Source organism: Hoplias malabaricus, chromosome 7, assembly GCF_029633855.1.
Source record: "Hoplias malabaricus isolate fHopMal1 chromosome 7, fHopMal1.hap1, whole genome shotgun sequence".
NCBI classification, from domain to species: domain Eukaryota; kingdom Metazoa; phylum Chordata; class Actinopteri; order Characiformes; family Erythrinidae; genus Hoplias; species Hoplias malabaricus.
Genome location: NC_089806.1, coordinates 8979754 through 8999633, shown reverse-complemented (window position 1 = coordinate 8999633; position 19880 = coordinate 8979754). Strand labels below are relative to the sequence as shown.

The following is a 19880-nucleotide window of genomic DNA, read 5'->3' as shown; positions in this document are numbered from 1 at the left end:
TCTGTGAGATCTTACAGATTGCTAGCAAAGCAACTTTGACATGCCACTGTTCAGGACGAACTGGAGCAAACTGAGGGTGAACAGCATACAATCCCCAATATTTATTCAGTATTAAATTGTTTTCATTTGCCTTTGGGAAAAAAAAAAAGATCCTCATATGAGTGTTTTGTACCTATTTAGAATTGGCAGGCTTATGCCATTAGGTGGGAGTTATAGCTAATCCTAAGGATGAGAGAAATGGATTGGGATAATACTTAAATGTTGTAGCACACGGTGAGTCTTGGAAATGTCCAGAATGAGGATTTCCAGGTTTGGAAAATCAGATCAGATCAGTAGAAATCATGTGTTGTGGTGTCTCATGTTCCTCTTCACAGGAACAAGTATCTGAGAGCACAACAGCGCTGTTAATGAAGAACTTGAAGCCAGACACTCAGTATACGGTTACGGTGTTGCCAGTTTACGCTGAAGGAGATGGGCCACGGCTCTCTGAGAAGGGGAGGACAAGTGAGTACTTATGAGAGAATCCAACGTCAGTATCGATAATCAGTCTTACTGCCATAGCTGCTTTTTAACAATGAAATGGATGCACACTGCTTTCAACTGAAAAACTGTGTTCACCATTAACTGATTCATAAAAGCTATAACAAACCATTTGTTCACAAAAACATTTATGAAATACATGTAGCTGCCAAAAACCAGCATTCATGTTTGTATTATATAAACTCATTGACATTTTAATGACCCAAAAGCTGCATGTTCATCTTTTCTTAACCGCTACTATTTAATTTCATTTTGAAATGATAAACTTCCCAAATTACGTAAAACATATAAATAAACACACGTTTAAATATATATAACACATTATTTCCCAATCTGCAATTTGGGCAGCAGCTAAAAGATTGTTGCTCATTTGTTGTTTGCAGAACCTTTGGGTAGCGTGAGGAACCTGCAAGTTACAGACCCAACCATAAGCACTCTGAATGTTCGCTGGGACCCAGCTGAGGGCACTGTGAGAGAATACATTGTCATCTATGTCCCAGCAGCTGGTGGAGAACAAGATGTGGTAAGGAATCATGTCACTCCTTGTTTCCTGGTCTAAAGTACATTTTAGAAAAATCAGCTGGGTTTTTTTTAATCTGTGATTCTATTGTGTGTGAACAGGAACAAGTCTCTGGGTCCACCACATACACTGTTCTGAAGAACCTGGAGCCTGATACTCCGTACACTGTCACTGTGGTGCCTGTTTACCATGAGATGGAGGGCAAGGCTCTGTCAGAAAATGGAAGGACAAGTAGGTCAAGTTTGGGACTGAATAACCGAGAGTCACTGACTTTTTCAGCTGCATACTTTTCACATTGGCCTTCAGCTATGGAACTAAATAAATACACATGCAGGTTTTTTTTTTTTATCTTAACAAAATAAATCCTTAAATTTTATTGGATATCTGTACATCTAGTGACTTCACAGCCGTTCTACAGAGTGAAATATGCATTGCAGGCATTTTAAACTTTCCAAATATTGGTTTTGAATTGGATTCTGATTGTGGCACCCTAGCAGTAGTCAAGTTTCAGGATTCTATTGTAACAGAACTTTGTTCTGTTATCTAGAACCGTTGGGTGGAGTTCAGAATCTGAAGGTAACGGACCCAACCACCAGCACCCTGAACGTACGCTGGGATCATGCGGCTGGAAATCCTCGTCACTACAAGGTCTTTTATGTACCGCAACCAGGAACAGATGAGAAAATGGTATGAACCTGATTAGTTTTCTTCTGATAGTTTTTATCTAATTCTTCATTTTTGATTGTTGGCTATTTTTTAAAGAAACAATAAGCATCTTCATGTGATTTTTCTCTTAGTTGATAAGAGCAGTGCATGTTCCAGCATCAGATTTTAAAGCTTTAAAGTTATAATGTTACATAACTGGTTTATGTCAAGACGTTTTGTCTCTCCCAACCGTGTTCCTTTTTTTTTTGTGTCTTAACATGTAAACAGGAACAAGTTTCTGGCAGCACTACCACAACTGTCTTACGTAATCTAAATCCCAACACTGTGTACAAAGTCACATTGCTGCCCATATATGAAAAAGATGTGGAGGGCAAACGTCAATCGGAAAATGGAAAGACTAGTGAGTCCAAAAGGCATCTTGCCTCACAGATTTATACGGAAAGTCTTGTCTGAATGCAGATGGCTCACAAATGCCTGTGTTTCATACAGAACCTCTGGGTACAGTCAAGAACCTTCAGGTGACAGATCCAACCGTAAACTCCTTGAGGGTGCGTTGGGACCCGGCCGACGGAGATGTTCGTCAGTATAACATTTTCTACGTACCTGCTGCAGGAGGCACTGAGAGCGCGGTATGGAAACCAGCCACGGCTTACCTCTGGCTCTGACCAGTAAAAGCTTTTTAAGGAGATTAGTGGATCATGTAGTGGATGAGTTCAATCAGTGTATTAGTCTCTGATGTAGACTACAGACACTGGGGATTTGGAAATCTGTACCTGCTAACATATAATATTAGAATTGGCATTGCTCCATAACTAAACTATTTTATTGCAAGTTTGGCTTTTACAATATATTTTTATTTTTGCCTTTTTTTTTCCTACAGACCCAAGTGTCTGGAGTATCAACAAACACAGTTTTGAGGAACCTGCAGCCAAACACAGAGTACAAGGTCTCTGTGGTGCCAGTATATCCTGATATGGAGGGGAAGAGACAGTCAGCAAATGGAAAAACAAGTGTGTAAAAATCAAGCCAATGTGTTTGTAGTGCATTTCAAATATACTATTACAAATACCAGGTGCCTGTCAGATGTCTGGAGAGTGTTTTACAATGACAGTACGTTAGCATATTTTCCTCATCAGATATCAGTGAGATTAACGATATGACATTAAACAATATACAGTTTTGAGAAACCTTTAAAAAACCTGCTCTTCATGCCAAAAAAGATTTGATAATTAAGTAATCCATTAATTCAGTCTTCTCATGTAACTATTTTATACTTTGTAGTGACCAGAGCCCAGACAAAATTGTTGAGCACAAGCCAGAAAAAAGACACTGGACAGGGCATCAGTGTATCGCAAATTTTGTTTAGGTTTTGTGCAGTATTTTAGAGCTCCACATGACATAAGACACTTCGATTACTTGTTTGAACTCAACTTTTACAAAAAAAATAACATATTCCCAAACCTTTGTTGGTAATGCTCGTTATTTATTTACCACCATAGTGTTGATGCTTCATTGTCTTGTTGTTGACAGAGCCTTTGGGTGGGGTCAGGAGCCTCCAGGTGAGCGATCCTACCACCAGTTCACTGCGTGTGCGCTGGGAGCCTGCTGAAGGGAATGTACGCCAGTACAGACTGTTTTACGTCCCTGCTTCTGGAGGTGCTGAAGACATGGTGAGATATGGGGACATCTCTCTGCTTTTTTTATTGTTCAACCCGCTGTTTATTTAGTGGTTTCTTGAACAGTGTTTTTTTCTGTTTGCGTAGCTGTTATGAGATGGATTACAGTTATCTTTACATAACTTGTTCATGGTGGGTTTTTCACCAACAACAGGAGCAAGTGTCTGGAGGAACCACAAACACTGTTCTGAGAAACCTTCTGTCTGATACGGTCTACACTGTAACGGTGGCTCCAGTCTATCCTGAGGGAGAGGGCCTTCGGCTTTCAGAGAAAGGAAAGACGCGTGAGTGCACTTGAAGGAACGCTAGTCCCTCAGTTCTGTTTTCAATCAATCTTGGATGATTTTTTAAAAATGGATTCGGTTTGGGAATCTGTGTACCATCCAAATAAAAAAAAAAAAGACCAGCATGTTGAGAGATTAGTGGCTTATCTCAGTGTGGTTTTCAGGGTTTGAGGTTGAGTCTGATCAAACTTGCTCATTAGTCTGTTTTGGCTCTGATTGCATGCCATGCTTACTCAGCAGATGGATGATTTTCACTGGAGTGTGAATGCTGCACAGCATATGGCATGAAAAGACTCCCCAGTTCTCTTCCCCTCCCTGCCGAACGATTCTAAAACCAACAAGAAACTATACGTTAATATAGATTTCACTTCCCGAGTCTGTTTTTTCAATTACTGCATAGTAATTTATGGCGACGTATAATCTCCTGACGATAAATCATAGCAACTTTCGCCAAGTTCTCATCATGTATTCAAGCAGTCATAGTGTAAATTTGTAAGCTCAATTTACAGTACACAATATATACATTGGCAGTGAAACAACACCCACTTCTGTTCACAGTCCCAACGCACAAACGGTTGGTTTCATTTTGTACTCATACATTGCTGTGGAATGTAACAAAATGCGAGAGACAGAGAGGGATTGTTCTAACAGCAAGTTTTAGGCGGTTTGGAGTTTCTCTGCTGATCTGTTAAACAAAAGGCCACATCTGCTACAGTTTTGAGTTTAGTTTTAGCATGATGCCTGTACCCCCAACTCCGTGTCTCCCACAATGCATGCCTTTGAAACCGCTGTGCTTCTGTTGACTGCTGAGCTCTGCATTCATTTCTTAACTTTATAGAGCCACCCTCTGTTTAAAACTAGACCAATACACGCCCAAGCTTTTTGTTTAAATTCTTAGCTTGGGATCAGTGTCTTTGCCTTAAAGGACTACTACATCCTGCACTCTTTCTTTCCTGTTGTTTTACAGTTCCTCGTACCCCACCGAGGAACATCCAGGTTTACAACCCCAGCCCCAACAGCCTGAATGTACGCTGGGAACCAGCCACAGGCCAGGTGCAGCAGTACAAGGTCATCTATTCACCACTTACTGGAGTCCGGCCATCTGAGTTTGTAAGTCTCACTCTGTCTGTCCTTGTCTCACTCCTTATTAATGGTTTTTGTGATGCAATCATGAATGGATCCACAAAAGATAAAAAACATGAGCTAGTGTAATACTAACACTACCCAATTTCCCAGTTGACTGGTATAAATGAGCTAGCTAATTACAGTCAAAACTTGGGCCTAACCAACATTAGCATGCTAATTAATGTTTGCTAATAAAAATAAGTAGATTATTTTTAGGGCAAGATCCCGAGTTGTGTTGATAATACAAAGTCAGATATGTTTTAATGATATTTGATTCATTCGTTGAGTCATTGGCAACCCATGAACTCCTGCTCAGTAAAGAAAATCACAAAATAAATTAAACATATTGTATTCTAATACTTTGTTACTGTACACACCATATTTGGACATTTTTACATTCTAATGCTAGTGTAGTAGACATATTCACTTGTGTAAAATGGCCTGAGGTGGATATGAGTGGCTGGAGAAACAGCAATAGTCCCTGAGATGAAGATGTGGAGGAAGGAGGTGTGCACATCCACTTAAAACAGAAATCCGCTCAATCCATCCCACTCACTCAGAACAAATGCCTTTGTAATAATCCATGCTCTGTTCTGCTTATTCTCTCATGGCTCTGAAAAGTTAAACAGTCATAGACTAGCATTTTATTGGTCTCACAGATGTTCCGTAATTGCGAGGCTGATTGTTAATAATGCGGAAATCCTGCGTTTTGTGGTTATGGCCTTTAACATAACGTACACAGATTCCCGTATTGGATCTTGGATTAGGGAGGGTAAATTTACAACGACAGGGTAAATGTTCCTCCTAAATGAGGCTTTGATTCACAGGAACATAACCCAGGGCACATCTGTATGAGATGTTGATGAACGTTGTATGAGGTTTATTGGGGGATAATGAGGCTGGATTTTAGAGCACTGATGAATTGAAGGCAGGCTGCTGGTAATTTTAAGTCAAGATATTATTCTTGATGTGAATAAAATGACTTCATCATTTCAAATGTGTGAGGAAGTCATTGAAGTAAAGAAAAACCTGGCCAGATCTCTTTGCTTGTCCACCTTGATTGTTACTACTTAACCACTTACTGCTTTCTGATGTCTTTGTGGCTCGCAGAAGAGCTGCATTGGGGTTTTCTCGGTTTCCACCTGAGAGAGATCATCAGACCCACTTTCCTCATGCTCTATTTACTATAAGTGCATTTCAAATCTAGTGCAGAGTTCAGGACTCTCACTGGTCTAATACGCACCTGCATTCCCAATGATGTAATACTCCAACGGTATACAGATCAGATGCGATAATCCTCCAGTATTTTGACAGGTAAAAAATGGGATTGCCCACAGCCATTTAACACTGGCTTGGGATGTGTTTAGACAAGAGGTGGACCCTCTGTCCGCTCTCTCAAATGGCAGCAAGCTCCAGGCATTTACACAGAGGAGAAAGTATTTATTTAGCATTTAACCCACGAGAGCTTTTTGTTTGCATTACGTGCCTATTTGGAAATGTTATCTCGCTGCACTAATCTAAACAGGGGTTTAACAGTGATGTCATTATGTATATTTGTGCTGCCAGATTAGTGAAAGGTGAAGAGCTGATTGACTAAAGTAGGACATGATTTTGAACCATGCTCATCTGCATGTTGTCTGGATGATAATACTCTGCGCAGGTTTTGGTTCCAGGCAACATCAACAGTGCATTCCTGGACCAGCTCATCCCTGACACTCCATACTCTGTGAATGTCCTGGCAGTGTACGCAGATGGAGAGGGACAGCAAGTCAAAGGAAATGGAAAAACATGTGAGCTAAATCTTTACCCTCACACTAGTTACAATGAACGTAAACACGCCGACTAACACTTATGAGGACACACAGGAATGCATGACGGAATTACAGATTTGTCACAAGCCCTTAAGGCTTGTATATGTAAGTGTCAGGGATGCGAGTAATGATTAATATATTGGATGTGGTTTGGTCAGTAACCAACATGCGTTCTGCAGAATCTTTTAAGTTGTTTCTGTTATAGATAAGATTTATTTACACTTTTATTCTTTGTAAACGCTGGCTAACTCTTAGACCTCCTAACTGAATATGAATACACTGTTAACATTGAGTAACATGGCTGTTTCAGTGCCTCGGGCTGGGCCCAGAAACATGCGTGTGTTTGATGCCACTACCAGCACTCTAAGTATTGGTTGGGATCATGCCGAAGGTCCGGTGCAGCAGTACAGGATTTCATATGCCCCAACATCTGGAGACCCCATTACTGAGTTTGTGAGTATTTGCTTATAATATATCAGTGTTTTTGTATTTGGTTTTATTTCACGACACTAACGTCAATTACGCGTCACTACAGTGGGAGTGTGAGTAGAGGCCATTTATTACTGGGTGATCTGACCAGCTGGAATCATCTCACGCTTGCTCTGGTAGCAGCTCTTCAAGGGCTACATTTAAAGCAGAGTTAAACTGATTCCTTTTCTTATTGATTGTTGAGGGAAATCATTACTAAGTTTGAACCAGGAGTGCTCTCGGAATCCACGTCATTCTCTACCAGTTTTCCTCTTTCCGTAACGTAAGCCTAGAGCTTTGAGCTTTGAGCTTGGATATTACTTACTACATGGATCTGTTTCACATAATTGTTCTTTTTTACCCCTCATTATGTGAAAACATGAATCTATATATCTGCTGATTTTATTTACAGACTGTTGTTCCTGGAAACAGAAACAACGCCATCCTCCAAAATCTGCTTCCCGACACCCCCTACAACATCACAGTGCAGGCAATATACGCAGACGGAGCGGGAGGTTTCCTGATTGGAAATGGAAAAACACGTAAGTGGAGAACAAAACATTAGTTACATATATATATATATGTTCTTCACACCTACATTTGATCTGTTCCTGTTTAAATAGGGATCTATGAGTGTCTAAGCATTGTAATCTGTATAACCAAATATTTTCCATGTGTGTGTGTTTTATATGTATTCCTGACAGATTTTAAAGTCAGTTATTGGTAGGGCACAGCTTATTCTTTGACTGGTAGCTGACAGTCTGAGTTAGTTTTCCGCTGTATATATTTTGGCATTGCTCCTGGCAGCTAGCATGGGCTAAGCTCCAGAAATGCTGTCTGTTGAGCTACCCACTACCCAACCACCTCAGCAAAACCGCAGCAAAAATAAACCCAAATAAATGTGCATATTAGTCATAATGGCAGCATAAACACAGGACAGGAAAATCAGGAGGGGGGGTATTCAGTAGCGGCACAGGCCTTGACATACCAGTAATCATTGCCTTAGCCCTTTGGAAGGCAGTAATGCTTTAGGTTACTTTCACTGGGGGGAACCGGTTGTGTTTTGACATGCCGCTATGTTTTGCTAACAGTCGGTTTGCTGGAGCCCCAGAACCTGCGTATCTCTGATGAGTGGTACACCCGCTTTCGTGTGGCCTGGGACCCTGCTCCAGCTCCAGTGATGGGATACAAACTTGTCTACCAGCCTACAGGTGTGTGATTTCAGCTTTCAGCTCAGTTCATTCATGAATTAGTTTTAATACGTTATATTTATATATTAAAAAAATAGGTTCTTCTTTTTAAAAGTAAAATTATAAATGGAGGAGATATATATATCTGTTATTTGTAATCATCAACTCTGTTCATACCTAATTATACACCCTATTGTGTTATTTACAAACGTTGTAACATTTGTTGCTTAGATAAGGATGAGTCCTTGGAAGTCTTTGTTGGCGATGTTACCTCCTACACTCTACACAACCTGCTCCCTGGTACAACATATGATGTGAAAGTGTATGCTCAGTACGATGCTGGACTGAGTGGAGCTCTCACAGGGCAAGGAACAACATGTATGCTTTTGATCCTTATTTTCATATATTGTATTATGTTACTCAAACCCTTAAAGTAGACATCTATTCTATTATCTATAGCTAGATAGTTTAAAGTGTATTACTGTATAATTATTATATATTGCATGTATACATGTATCCAGATCTGTTTTTACAACTGGAAAACGGCTTTTGTTCATGTGGCCTGCTCTAAATACTTTCAGTGAATTCAGATCCTGGTTCCAGTATTAGGCCGACATTCTTAAAGCACATTTATGCGGCATTTACACTAAAATTCATTCATGTCTCATCCTGAATACACTTGAATTGTACTAGTCAACTAGTACTTTGGTGTGGAGTATGATGTTCAAACCTTGACTATATAATTTTCTTCCTCCTGCGCAGTATACCTCAACGTGACCAATGTGGAAACATACAACATCGATCACGATAAATTCTGCATCAAGTGGACGCCTCACCGGGCCGCGACCTCCTACAGGATCAAACTGAACCCTCTAGATCGTGAGTCACACAGCCTAATCCTACATGGGTTGAGGCATTCAGAATCATTTAAATTCTCTCATTTCCCTTTGTTTGTATAAATGGATGAAGTTGTTTTAATCATTGCTATAGAAACCCGAGCAGTCCCTTGGCGTGTGTTTTTCTGGTATGACAACACGTCACTGACCAAGTCTAGACCCACTGTTTATCTTAAGCATTTTTTCTCCACTTCTCTGTAGCTGATCACTTAACATTGAATGCACTTCGATCACTATCTTTTGACTGACTACAGTAAATAAGAACGTTTTAATTGTGTCTTTTTTTCTTAAATTCATCTGGTTTATATCCGCACGTAGATTAAGGATGGCCGTAAAAGACAGGATGTTGGAGTATCTATAAGTGTTCATGGTAGTTATTATCCTGACAGACAGGGTCCCTTTCGCCAAGTTTCCGAGAAGTAAACAACGTGATAGCGGTTCCACTGGGACACAACAAAACATGCCAAGAGGGCTGCGAGAAAGAGGAAATTAGTTCACCACAAAGGTCTTGGATTAATAAAGAATGGACAGGGTCTTAATCAGCTGTTGGTTGGTAATGAGGTTGAAACGTTATTCAAAAGGGAAGGGTTAGGATAACTTTCTTAGGAAAACATGTGGCATCAGATGTGCACCAGAGTAGTTTAAGGCAGCATTTAACTATTGATTAGTGTCAACAGGAAATATAGGGTAGTATTCCTAAATGGGAATATGTAAACTATTATTTCACTGGTACATGGGAAATTGTGGTTATGATTATTAATTTAACACTGGGAAGACATTAATATAATACAATAATAAATCTAGGCAATTATATGGGTCCTTATTATTAATTTGACAAATTGATGTTAATCCAGTGATCAGAAAACCTCAAAATATTTGAAGCAGCTAACTTTAGCGCTAGCATTTTTTTTAGCTTGTTTTATGCACACTCCTCTTCCTGTAATCTCAATTTGTTAAAATTAATTTAATAAAAAAGTATCCATGGCTTGGTAAAAGTTAAATCAATAATTTGATATTGAATTTTGTAATTTACCCCAGCTCTTCCATTTGTCTGAACCATGCTTAGTTCTTTTATCAATTTGCTTGTTGCAGCGGCAGCCAAAGGGCAGCAGGAAATCACCATTACAGCAGCTCAGAGTCATTATTGCTTTGAAGGCCTGAGTCCAGACTCGCTGTACAGTGCCACCGTCTTTGTACAAACCCCGAACTTGGAGGGTCCTGGAGTCAGCACTAAAGAGCGCACACGTAAGCCTTGCTTTGTACCAACATTAGCTAATCTAAGTGATTGTTGACATGCTGGTGGATGCTTACTAAATTGCTGTGTCTCTTACAGTGGTCAAGCCAACACCAGCACCGACACTGCCACCAACTCCACCACCACCACCCACCATTCCTCCTGGCTGGGCAGGTAAAAGCTTTCCCAAATTCCAGATGGAAATATATGCTATATACTCTATTAGATTCTTTGTTGTGGAGCCCCACACTGTTCAGTCTGTAATATAACATAAGGAACTGAAACAAACTCAAGAGTATATGATCATAGCTCTTACCGTTACTGCACTCTGCACTACAGTCTGTGGACACATCTGATTAGGGCCATACTATCTACATCTTTGAATCACTCACTGTGTTAGTCCCTGGGATATTCTGAGATATGTGACTACTACTTTTTTGCCTTTAAACCATTGGCAAGAAATGCACTACAGTAAGTTACTTTGATATTTAACACATCTAGAGGGAATAGATTTATCTACAATCCTGCAAAAACAACATTAAAGGATCTTGGACAAATTTTGGTCGAATCAATTTTAATTTTATTATATGCTGGACAGCAGACACAATTGAATAAAAGTGGAACTCTACTAAACCTGGATGAATGCCAATTCTACGTTGGACTCCTTTAAAGATCACTTTCTTCATTGAATCAGAGTCCGTCCAGAGTTTAGCCGTGGTGTCCACATGCTGAAAGCCATGGCTTTTTCTTTTTTTTTGTGTAAGGTCAATTCGAATTCAGGTGCTGAGTGAGACCAGAGAAAAAAATGACCTTGGAAGATCACAGAGCTTTGCACAATCTGAAAATGTGTTTGTTGGAGAGACTGTCAGGGAAGCTAAAGATGCTGAACTAAGCTGCAGTGCATCAGGCAAACATTATCTTAAAATTTTGCCAAGCTCTCATTTTGAGTGAAAAAAAAAAGCCATTAACTTCAGCTCTTTCCCAGTCTTTCTGGACACCAAATGTTCCCCCTGCTTTTGTTTATTTTTGCAGGAAAGTGTGATCAATTAAAGCAGTAATTATAATGTATAGATTCATTATGTCAATTGTTTTGTTTGTGTAACTCTGAAGGTCATTTTACCCCCACATTTGTTGACTGCCTGCCTCTCATTAGAAGCCCATTCTCTGTGCTGTTGTTCAAGGAGAAGCCTGAGGGGGAAGTCATGGCACTCAAATCTGTTGTTTTTCTGCCTCAGTCTGCAAAGGTGCCAAGGCAGATGTGGTGTTTCTCATCGATGGTTCATGGAGTATAGGTGAAGAAAGCTTCAACAAAGTGCTGCAGTTTGTTTTCAACATCATGGGAGCCTTTGATGTCATTGGCCCATCAGGAATGCAGGTATGAGGCCCTGGTGAATTTATCATGACCTCTTCCACTTGGAAACATTTACAAAGAACCTTCAAGGGAGAAGCTGCAACTAAATAATTTTTGCACAGGTTTAACCTGGAATGTGTTGGATAACCTTTCACATTTATTTAATCCTTAGATATTTAGAGTTTTATTGGTGTTCAAATGTCTTAATAAACAGTTTCTATAATTTTTAATTTGTTTGCTGTATCAAAACATGACATGACTCTTGTGTTAAGGATTTTTTTTAATATTCATTTTTAAATTTATATTCAAAGTCAAAACATTATAAAGTATTTCCACTTTTACATTTATAAGTATGACATTGTTTGACATTTTACAATCTGCCGTTTCCACGCAGAATAAATAGTAGCAAAATCATTTAAATTATAACATGCGAGAGGTTATTAAGTTGGAATTCATGATGGTTTCCCTGTGTTTGTGGAAACAGGTATCATTTGTGCAGTACAGTGATGATGCCAAGACAGAGTACAAGCTGAATACTTACAATGACAAAGGTTCTGCACTGGCGGCCACTCAAGTAATCAACTACAAAGGAGGAAACACAAAGACAGGTGTAGTATATCACACAAACATCAAGACACTTTTCTTGCATATACACTATATACTTACTTTCATATAAATCACTTCTGTATCTACATATAAGTGGTGTTTTATTGTTTGTTTGTTTCTGAAATGGGTCCCTATTTGGTCAATGCCAATTCCACCCATTAGTTGGTCTCACCCAATACAATTATTCTATCAAGATGAGAGAGGAAAAACATGTGCGAAAAACCAGCCACTGCTTGTACAAGCATCTCAACATGCTTGGAATAGTTGTGTTGTGTTAGATAACAGACACCCTCATTGACAGCTGCACCGTGTGGAAACAGTCAATTGACGGAAAAAAACATAGTTTAAGATCTTTTAAAGCACCTTTTAGAAAATATCAAGGTGTTGTTGCACCATTGGGTCAGAAAGATGCCCAAACTTTCAGGGGGAAAAAAATCCATGGTCTGTAGTATCCTTTAGTTAATAAAAATGTACTTTATTAGAGCTGAAAGTTTATCAGTGACTGGAATCAGTTCTTATTTATAATCTCAAAAGTGAAGTACTAAATATTTGTGTCTGTGTGTTTGGTGTCCAGGCATTGCTCTGAAACACGTACACGAAAAGGTGGTTACTTCAGATAGCGGAATGAGGAGGAACGTCCCCAAGGTTGTGGTTGCGGTTACAGATGGCCGCTCTCAGGACGAAGTGAAGAAAAACGCAGCCAAGCTGCAACATGCTGGTAAGGCACTCAGGTTTTTGTGTTGTTTTTTTTTGATAAGAAAACACAGATCTTTCCACAGGGAGAATTTGGGTTCATGTCATTTGATCAACAACAAAACACTAGTCACTTTCATCAGAAGTCATCAGCTCTTCAACCATAGCTTAGTTTGCAGACTACCAAGTCCCCACTAGATCATACCTCTTAGTTAACACAAACAGGAATAGAATGAACAGTTAGCAGCGCTCCAAGAAGTTTCAGTTTTTCAAATGTTTACTTAAATTTTCATATCATATATACAACCACAATTTCCAAAAAAGTTGGGACGCTGTGTGAAATCTAAACAAATGTAAATAAAAATATAATGCAATGATATTCAAGTCTCTTAGACCTATATTTTATTCACAACCGAACATTGAACACGCATCAGATGAAAGTGAGACATTTTACCATTTCATGAAAAATCTTAACTCATTTAGGACTTGGTAGAAAATGTTGTACCAGGTCGACTAAGTCACATGACTGGGTATAAAAAGAACATTTCAGAAAGGCAAAGTATCTCAGAAGCAAAGATGGAAGGAGGCTCACCAATCTGTGAGAAACTGTGTCTAAAAATGTTTAAAAAGTTTCAGAAAAACGTTCCTCAGCGTACAGATGCAAAGACTTTGAATATCTCACCATCTACCGTACACAATACCATCAAACAATTCAGAGAATCTGCAGAAACCCCTGTGTGCAATGGACAAGTCTGATGATCGTGATCTTCAGGCCCTCAAGCAGCATGCAATAAAAACTAAAAGCTTGATTCTGTACTGGAAATCACTGCATGGGCTCAAGAACATTTCAAGAAATCATCCACTTGCAATCCACAAATGCAAGTTAAATTTGTATAATGCAAAGAAGAAGCCAAATGTCAACACAGTCCACAAATGCCACCATCTTCTCTGGGCCAAAGCTCATTTAGAAAGGAACTGAAAATGGAAAACTGTTCTGTGGTCAGAGGAATCAAAAAAATTGAAATACTTTTTGGAAACCAAGTACGCCCTGTCCTGCAGACACGAGTGGAGGGAGCGTCCAGCATCTCTGATTGTATGTGGTTGCATTAGTGCCAATGGAAAGGCACTATCAATGCTGTATATAAAAGTTTTAGAACAACACATACACCCATCCAGACAATGTCTCGTTCAGGGAAGGCGTTGCATGTTTCAGCAAGACAGAGCTAAACTACATACTGCATCTATCATAACAACATGGTATCGCAGAGGAAGATTCTGGGTGCTGAAATCTAACTGCAGTGCAGACCTTTCACCAACAGAAACCATTTGGCACGTCATGAAACAAAAAAAATACACCCAGAAGAGTTGAGCAGCTAGAATCCTACAGCAGACAAGAATGGGACAACATTCCTCTCCCAAAACTACAATAATTGGTCTCCTCCCATCCTAGACGTGTACAGACTGTTGTTAAAAGGAGAGGGGATGGTACACAGTGCAAGACATGGCCCTGACATGACCCTTTAGAGATGTGTTGCACCGTCAAAAGTAAATGAGTTAATATTTTGTCATGACATGGTCAAATGTTTCACGTTTAACACCTGATATGGTTCTGTGTTCTCTTGTGAATACAGAAGTACAGATCTATAATATGTGCAAATCATTGCTTTCTGATTTTATAGACATTTATTTACATACACTTTTTTTGGAATGGAACATAGACTTAGATGCATTTTCTCATTTCAGGTTTTAGTGTGTTTGTGATTGGTGTGGCTGATGTGGATTTTGCCGAGCTCCAGAACATCGGAAGCAAGCCAAGTGACCGGCACATATTTGTTGTGGATGATTTTGACGCCTTTGCCACAATCCAAGAGAATCTGGTGACCTTCATCTGTGAGACTGCATCATCCTGTAAGTGAAGACCATACAGTTGGTTACAGTTTGTCAAATGGAAATGAGGGCATGCTATTTAAAGTGTTATGTGGTGGCATTTCAAATTCATAGCATTGTTTGTAGCTCACAGGTGATTTATAAGATCACTTTTATCATGGTGGATGAATTACAATGGTGCAATCCAATAAGAGTCAGTGAAATGTTTAATATATAGTTCGAACTATTTACAATCGAGACACTTTTAATGACATCAGAATTGACCTGGAAATATATATATCATTACACCCATAGTGTTAATTATAATCTGTGTTTTAAGAGCTCTGTCTTTTCACAGCTTGTCCTTTGATCTTCGTGAATGGCTTCACATCACCAGGTAAACACCGTGTAAACCTTTTCTTACATTCAATAAACTGTGCGTACTTTAGCGGCCCATATGTTATGCAGTGTATAACTGCATAACTTGTATACAAAATTAATTTCAGAGTATTTATATCTGAGGCAAAGTCTCAGAAAACATTATTAAGAGATCAGTAATTTACTGGATTTACAAAACTATAGAAAATCACTTCTGAATTAGCCTCATAACTTAATCTCAACCCAAAACCTACACCAAACCCTAAATCTGGACATAGTCTGATAGAGCTACCATAGAGTTCCCCAGGTAATTAGTTAATACATTGAGCGCTAGAAGATCATACTTAGAGCACTGTTCAAAGAATACACTGAGACATCTATGTGTCCTCTCAGGTTTCAGAATGCTGGAGGCTTTCAATCTTACTGAAAAGTTGTATGCTGCTACAAACGGAGTGTCCATGGAGCCGGGTTCTTTCAACAGCTACACAGCCTACAGGCTGCACAAAGATGCATTCCTCAACCAGCCCTCAGTGTAAGTCCTCCTCTCTGGCCCTGCATTTAAAGCAGTAGTATGTATGTCAATAAATGAAATGCACAGTTGTGTAGTGATGGCTGGTGGATAGTTATTATTTTTAGTTTTTATTTTTCCTGTACACTCACTTACACCATAACTTTAACAAGACCCAGTAGAACTGAGCAGAAATGCTTGACAGAATCTGGCCAAACTTGCCTCACGCAACATTGATTTGTATACAATACTTTTATCTAATTTTTTGCAATCTTTTCTTTTGCGTGTCCTTAGTTGACCATGGAATTAGGCTAATTGCAGGATAGTAATACTAATTTAAATGGATATAAAACACACAGAGGATCTGCATCCATTGCAGCAGTTATGGAAATACAACCCTGCCTCTGCAATTTGTATGGCATCTGAATGTGGATTGATGTGTAAATACAATTTGTTTTGCAATTAGAAAACTACGGAGCTAAACACTAAGGTTTTGTTTCTGTGGTCTTGACATGATTTGTCTTGCCTGGCCTTTCTTACCCAGAGAGTTAGATCCCACTGTCACCTAAGCCAAGGTACAGCTCGCTGTAAACTCCCTTGCCGTGGGCTATTCTGACAAGTCATGACATTTGTAAAAGAATATGCCCTGCCCTGGAGCTGTGCTTTCCTGAAGGTGGAAATTTTAGGCTTCTGTTCAGCCACATGTTCCAAAAAGCATTATAACCCACGGTACTATGATCTTTTTACCATACACACTCCAGCATCAGTTATATCCAGTTTCTCTGACATGCCAGATTTGATTTCAAACCCCCACTGGGAACCCTTCCACAGAGTGCCTTTAGCTTAATGTGAAAACAGGCTCCTAGCAGCTTAGGTCTTATCAGATGTCAGAAAAAAATGTATTTTCACTGCATTCTGCAAAATTTAACTCTGCTTTTGTGTTCAACAGAGACGTCCATCCTTATGGTCTGCCTGCAGCTTACACCATCATCTTGATGTTCAGACTTCTTCCTGACTCACCAAAAGAGGCCTTTGATATCTGGCAGGTCTCAGACAAGAACCACAAACCTGAGGTCGGCGTCACCATTGACCGTAAGTCTGACCACAACACCTCAGACCGAGTAGTTCTGAAGAGCGGGCCTCTACAGGCCATGACTCCAAAGAGATCTAGTGTTATTCACCTTATTTATTTTACTGATTATCGGTTTACGTAAAAGTTTTTTGTGATTTAGTCCTACTTCCATCACTGTAAGTGTTACCTAATGGACTCTGTGCTTTAAGTCTCTAGCACTTCTCAGTAAGTCTTGGCCTCCTGATCCTCCTCGGTCCAAGCTCCTGCTGTTTCTGAGTGTAATGTTGTTTGTGGTGCTGCATTTCAGGGCTGTTTGGCTGATAAGTGTTTTTGTGCTGTTTCTGGTTTGAGGGGCTTCGCGTGACACTGAGTCTAATAAGGAGTTGGAGGCTTATCTGACGCTGTCTTTCTCCCTCTCTCTCTTTCTCTCTTTCTTTCTTTCTCCGTGCAGCCTCCAGCCAGACTGTAGCATTTTACAACAAGGACACACGGGGAGAGATCCAGAAGGCCACATTTGACAATCATCAAGTGAAAAAAATCTTCCATGGAAGCTTCCACAAGGTAAACACTGCCGTGTGTTTTCCCTCTGTAAGCCTATGGTGACCTGTAATTGGATACACAAAGTAATGCCTAGACAGGCTAGGGTGTACCACATCAATCAAAAGTGTTTGCATTCTGCATTCACTGACCTGAGGACATGGAGTTTTAGAATGGCAATCATTCCAGATGTTACGATCGCAGGTTACTCAGAGTAATGTCTGTTCTTCAGATGACTACAGATGGCTTTTCTCTAATGTGTAATTTAAATCATTATCATGAGTCAAATGCTGTTGTGAAAGAGATTTTTGATAACCCTTAAGAAGTGGTACAGGGAGATATTGGGAATCTCGGTATAACAGCATTTTTTAAAATATACAGATCTTTATTTAATTATTAAAAGTGAATGAATTCATGCCGAGCAACGTCTTGCAAGAAATAGTTTAGCCTTCTTTGATTGAACACCTTTATTCTTCTTAATAGAACAACGAAAGCAGACTTTGCCCAGTCTGGTTAACCTCAGAAAACATGTTTCTAAGAACCTCATGAGTTTTTAAGCAGTTCTTTCCCAACAGTATAATTAGGAAACAAAACAACACCTGGTAAATGACATTGCAATGTATTTATCTAAGTTTACCTTCAGGACCTCTAAAATTACTGCTCTGTCGACTATTATACATCAGCCAGGGCTGGTTTAGAGTAGAACAGGAGAGTTGGCACTGCTCCTTTTGGCTCTGGTCCTGAAAGGGCTTGCTTTACACAACAGCTTGGACAAGTGCTGCAAGCCTTAGGGATGTTTTAGTCACAAATTCATAACTCCTGTGCATAAATGAATTTGAAACTACCAGTACAACAATGCAATAATCACTTGCTAAGGATGTGTCACTGAATTCCAGAGGTTTGTTGTATTGGCCTGCACCCATTTTGGAAGAACTTCAGCAACTGTCCACACAGTTTGGATCACAGAAGTGTGTGTAATTCCTCAATGGGGCAAAAATGTTTATCAGTCAAACTCATTTGAATCATATTCATAAGAGCAAGTAATGCAGAGTGAAATTAGTTATTTGGCTAATTTCAGATAGTGAAAGTATCACTGTAGACAAATATAAAATAACTTGAGCTGAATTACATGACACAAAGTTTTATGGAGTGTTTAGTGCCTGGTGTATAAGGTCTATCCAGAGTCTTTTATAAGGGGATATTATGGGCTAGATCTTGTGTCTGCAATTGTAGCTGATTTAGAAAATGAAAGAAGCCATTGTGATGTTTGATTTCTAACAAAAATAAAGAAGCGTACACTTTTATACAGTAGTTTGTGGTCAGCACGACTAGACAACAGTTACTTATACCAGCTTCTTCAGGGTAAGATGGTACAAAACTAGTGAGTTCTCAGGCCTTCACAAGAATCTATATGTGAATCTGGGGAGAGTTGTAATAACACGGGAAAGTTGTTCACTGGCGTTAGGGATGGAAAATGTTGCTGCATTAACCATTAAACAATTACATCGGGAATCCAGGAAAATGGCAGGCGAAACGAGGGGGAAGTTTTTTGTTGTATGTGTCTACACTCCCCCACCCCCAGCTCCATATCTGTCTCGCTGTCTGTACTACATCCTGGCTTGCTCAGGCTTCAGGCTGTACGAAGTAGCAAACTGTTGGCAGGATGATGTGTTGTGTTTACTAAAAGGCTGTGTAGCTTAATTTGTTGTGGTTTAACTTCCTTATTCTCTGGTATGTGAACTGTATGCACCTGCCAGGGCCAACTCCAGGAGCCACTTTGTAACCCAGATGGGCCAACACCTTGCTTAGAAAACTAACATTTTCCTTCGTTTCCTCCTAATGTAGTTGATTAGCCAAGGCATGTTTAGTGTTTTAAGTTTTTCGATTTTTCCAAATCAAGAGTCTAACGTACCTTTACCTCATCGTATACTTTACTTACACAGTATTGAAATGTTAGGTCATTTCGAGTTGATAATATGTCATGTGTAAAAATGTCCCAATGTACAGTCAAAGTTCAGGCTGTTGTTTTGAGCTGCTACATGCTTTTTTTCTATATTAATATACCACAGTATTTAATAACAGTAATTGTTGTTGAGGCTGTGCAACAAGAGGCAAGTGGGGATGGATGCTAAATGGCAGTGTACCATAACTGCAGACTAAAGAAACAAATGTTGATCACACAACTGATTTGGCTGATAATGTACATCTGAGGTAACAGTTCATTTAGGGAACTTTGAGTTAGAGTGTTCAGGAAAGTGAATGAAGGACAGCACCTGATGAAATTAAAATTATTTGTGCATTCTTATCAGTCACAGATTTACTCAGAGGTGAGTGGGAATGTTTAAACTGTCGATCATGCTTCAAGTCTCTCTAGAGAAAAAGTTCAAATGATTCTGAAGACGTAAACGGTAAATGGTATGAGTGCTTTAGTTGTTCACCGTTACTTATGAAGTCTGTGA

At 39.5% G+C, this 19880-nt stretch overlaps 1 protein-coding gene across 4 annotated transcripts in view; it reads left to right on the top strand.

Annotated features, from left to right (window-relative positions):
- col12a1b (collagen, type XII, alpha 1b) overlaps positions 1 to 19880 on the top strand; it is a 78096-nt gene that overhangs the window by 43055 nt on the left and 15161 nt on the right. For all 4 annotated transcript variants that reach the window (XM_066678005.1, XM_066678002.1, XM_066678001.1 and 1 more), the window contains 26 exons: positions 375 to 504; positions 924 to 1063; positions 1162 to 1291; positions 1608 to 1747; positions 1994 to 2126; positions 2216 to 2355; positions 2607 to 2736; positions 3257 to 3396; positions 3557 to 3686; positions 4654 to 4796; positions 6472 to 6601; positions 6933 to 7075; positions 7503 to 7632; positions 8182 to 8301; positions 8512 to 8658; positions 9043 to 9159; positions 10269 to 10421; positions 10510 to 10584; positions 11646 to 11785; positions 12246 to 12369; positions 12942 to 13085; positions 14804 to 14968; positions 15285 to 15323; positions 15698 to 15836; positions 16762 to 16904; positions 17336 to 17445. In XM_066678005.1, coding sequence (XP_066534102.1) covers positions 375 to 504; positions 924 to 1063; positions 1162 to 1291; positions 1608 to 1747; positions 1994 to 2126; positions 2216 to 2355; positions 2607 to 2736; positions 3257 to 3396; positions 3557 to 3686; positions 4654 to 4796; positions 6472 to 6601; positions 6933 to 7075; positions 7503 to 7632; positions 8182 to 8301; positions 8512 to 8658; positions 9043 to 9159; positions 10269 to 10421; positions 10510 to 10584; positions 11646 to 11785; positions 12246 to 12369; positions 12942 to 13085; positions 14804 to 14968; positions 15285 to 15323; positions 15698 to 15836; positions 16762 to 16904; positions 17336 to 17445 — 3375 coding nt within the window. The remainder of the gene's footprint in view (positions 1 to 374; positions 505 to 923; positions 1064 to 1161; positions 1292 to 1607; positions 1748 to 1993; positions 2127 to 2215; positions 2356 to 2606; positions 2737 to 3256; positions 3397 to 3556; positions 3687 to 4653; positions 4797 to 6471; positions 6602 to 6932; positions 7076 to 7502; positions 7633 to 8181; positions 8302 to 8511; positions 8659 to 9042; positions 9160 to 10268; positions 10422 to 10509; positions 10585 to 11645; positions 11786 to 12245; positions 12370 to 12941; positions 13086 to 14803; positions 14969 to 15284; positions 15324 to 15697; positions 15837 to 16761; positions 16905 to 17335; positions 17446 to 19880) is intronic.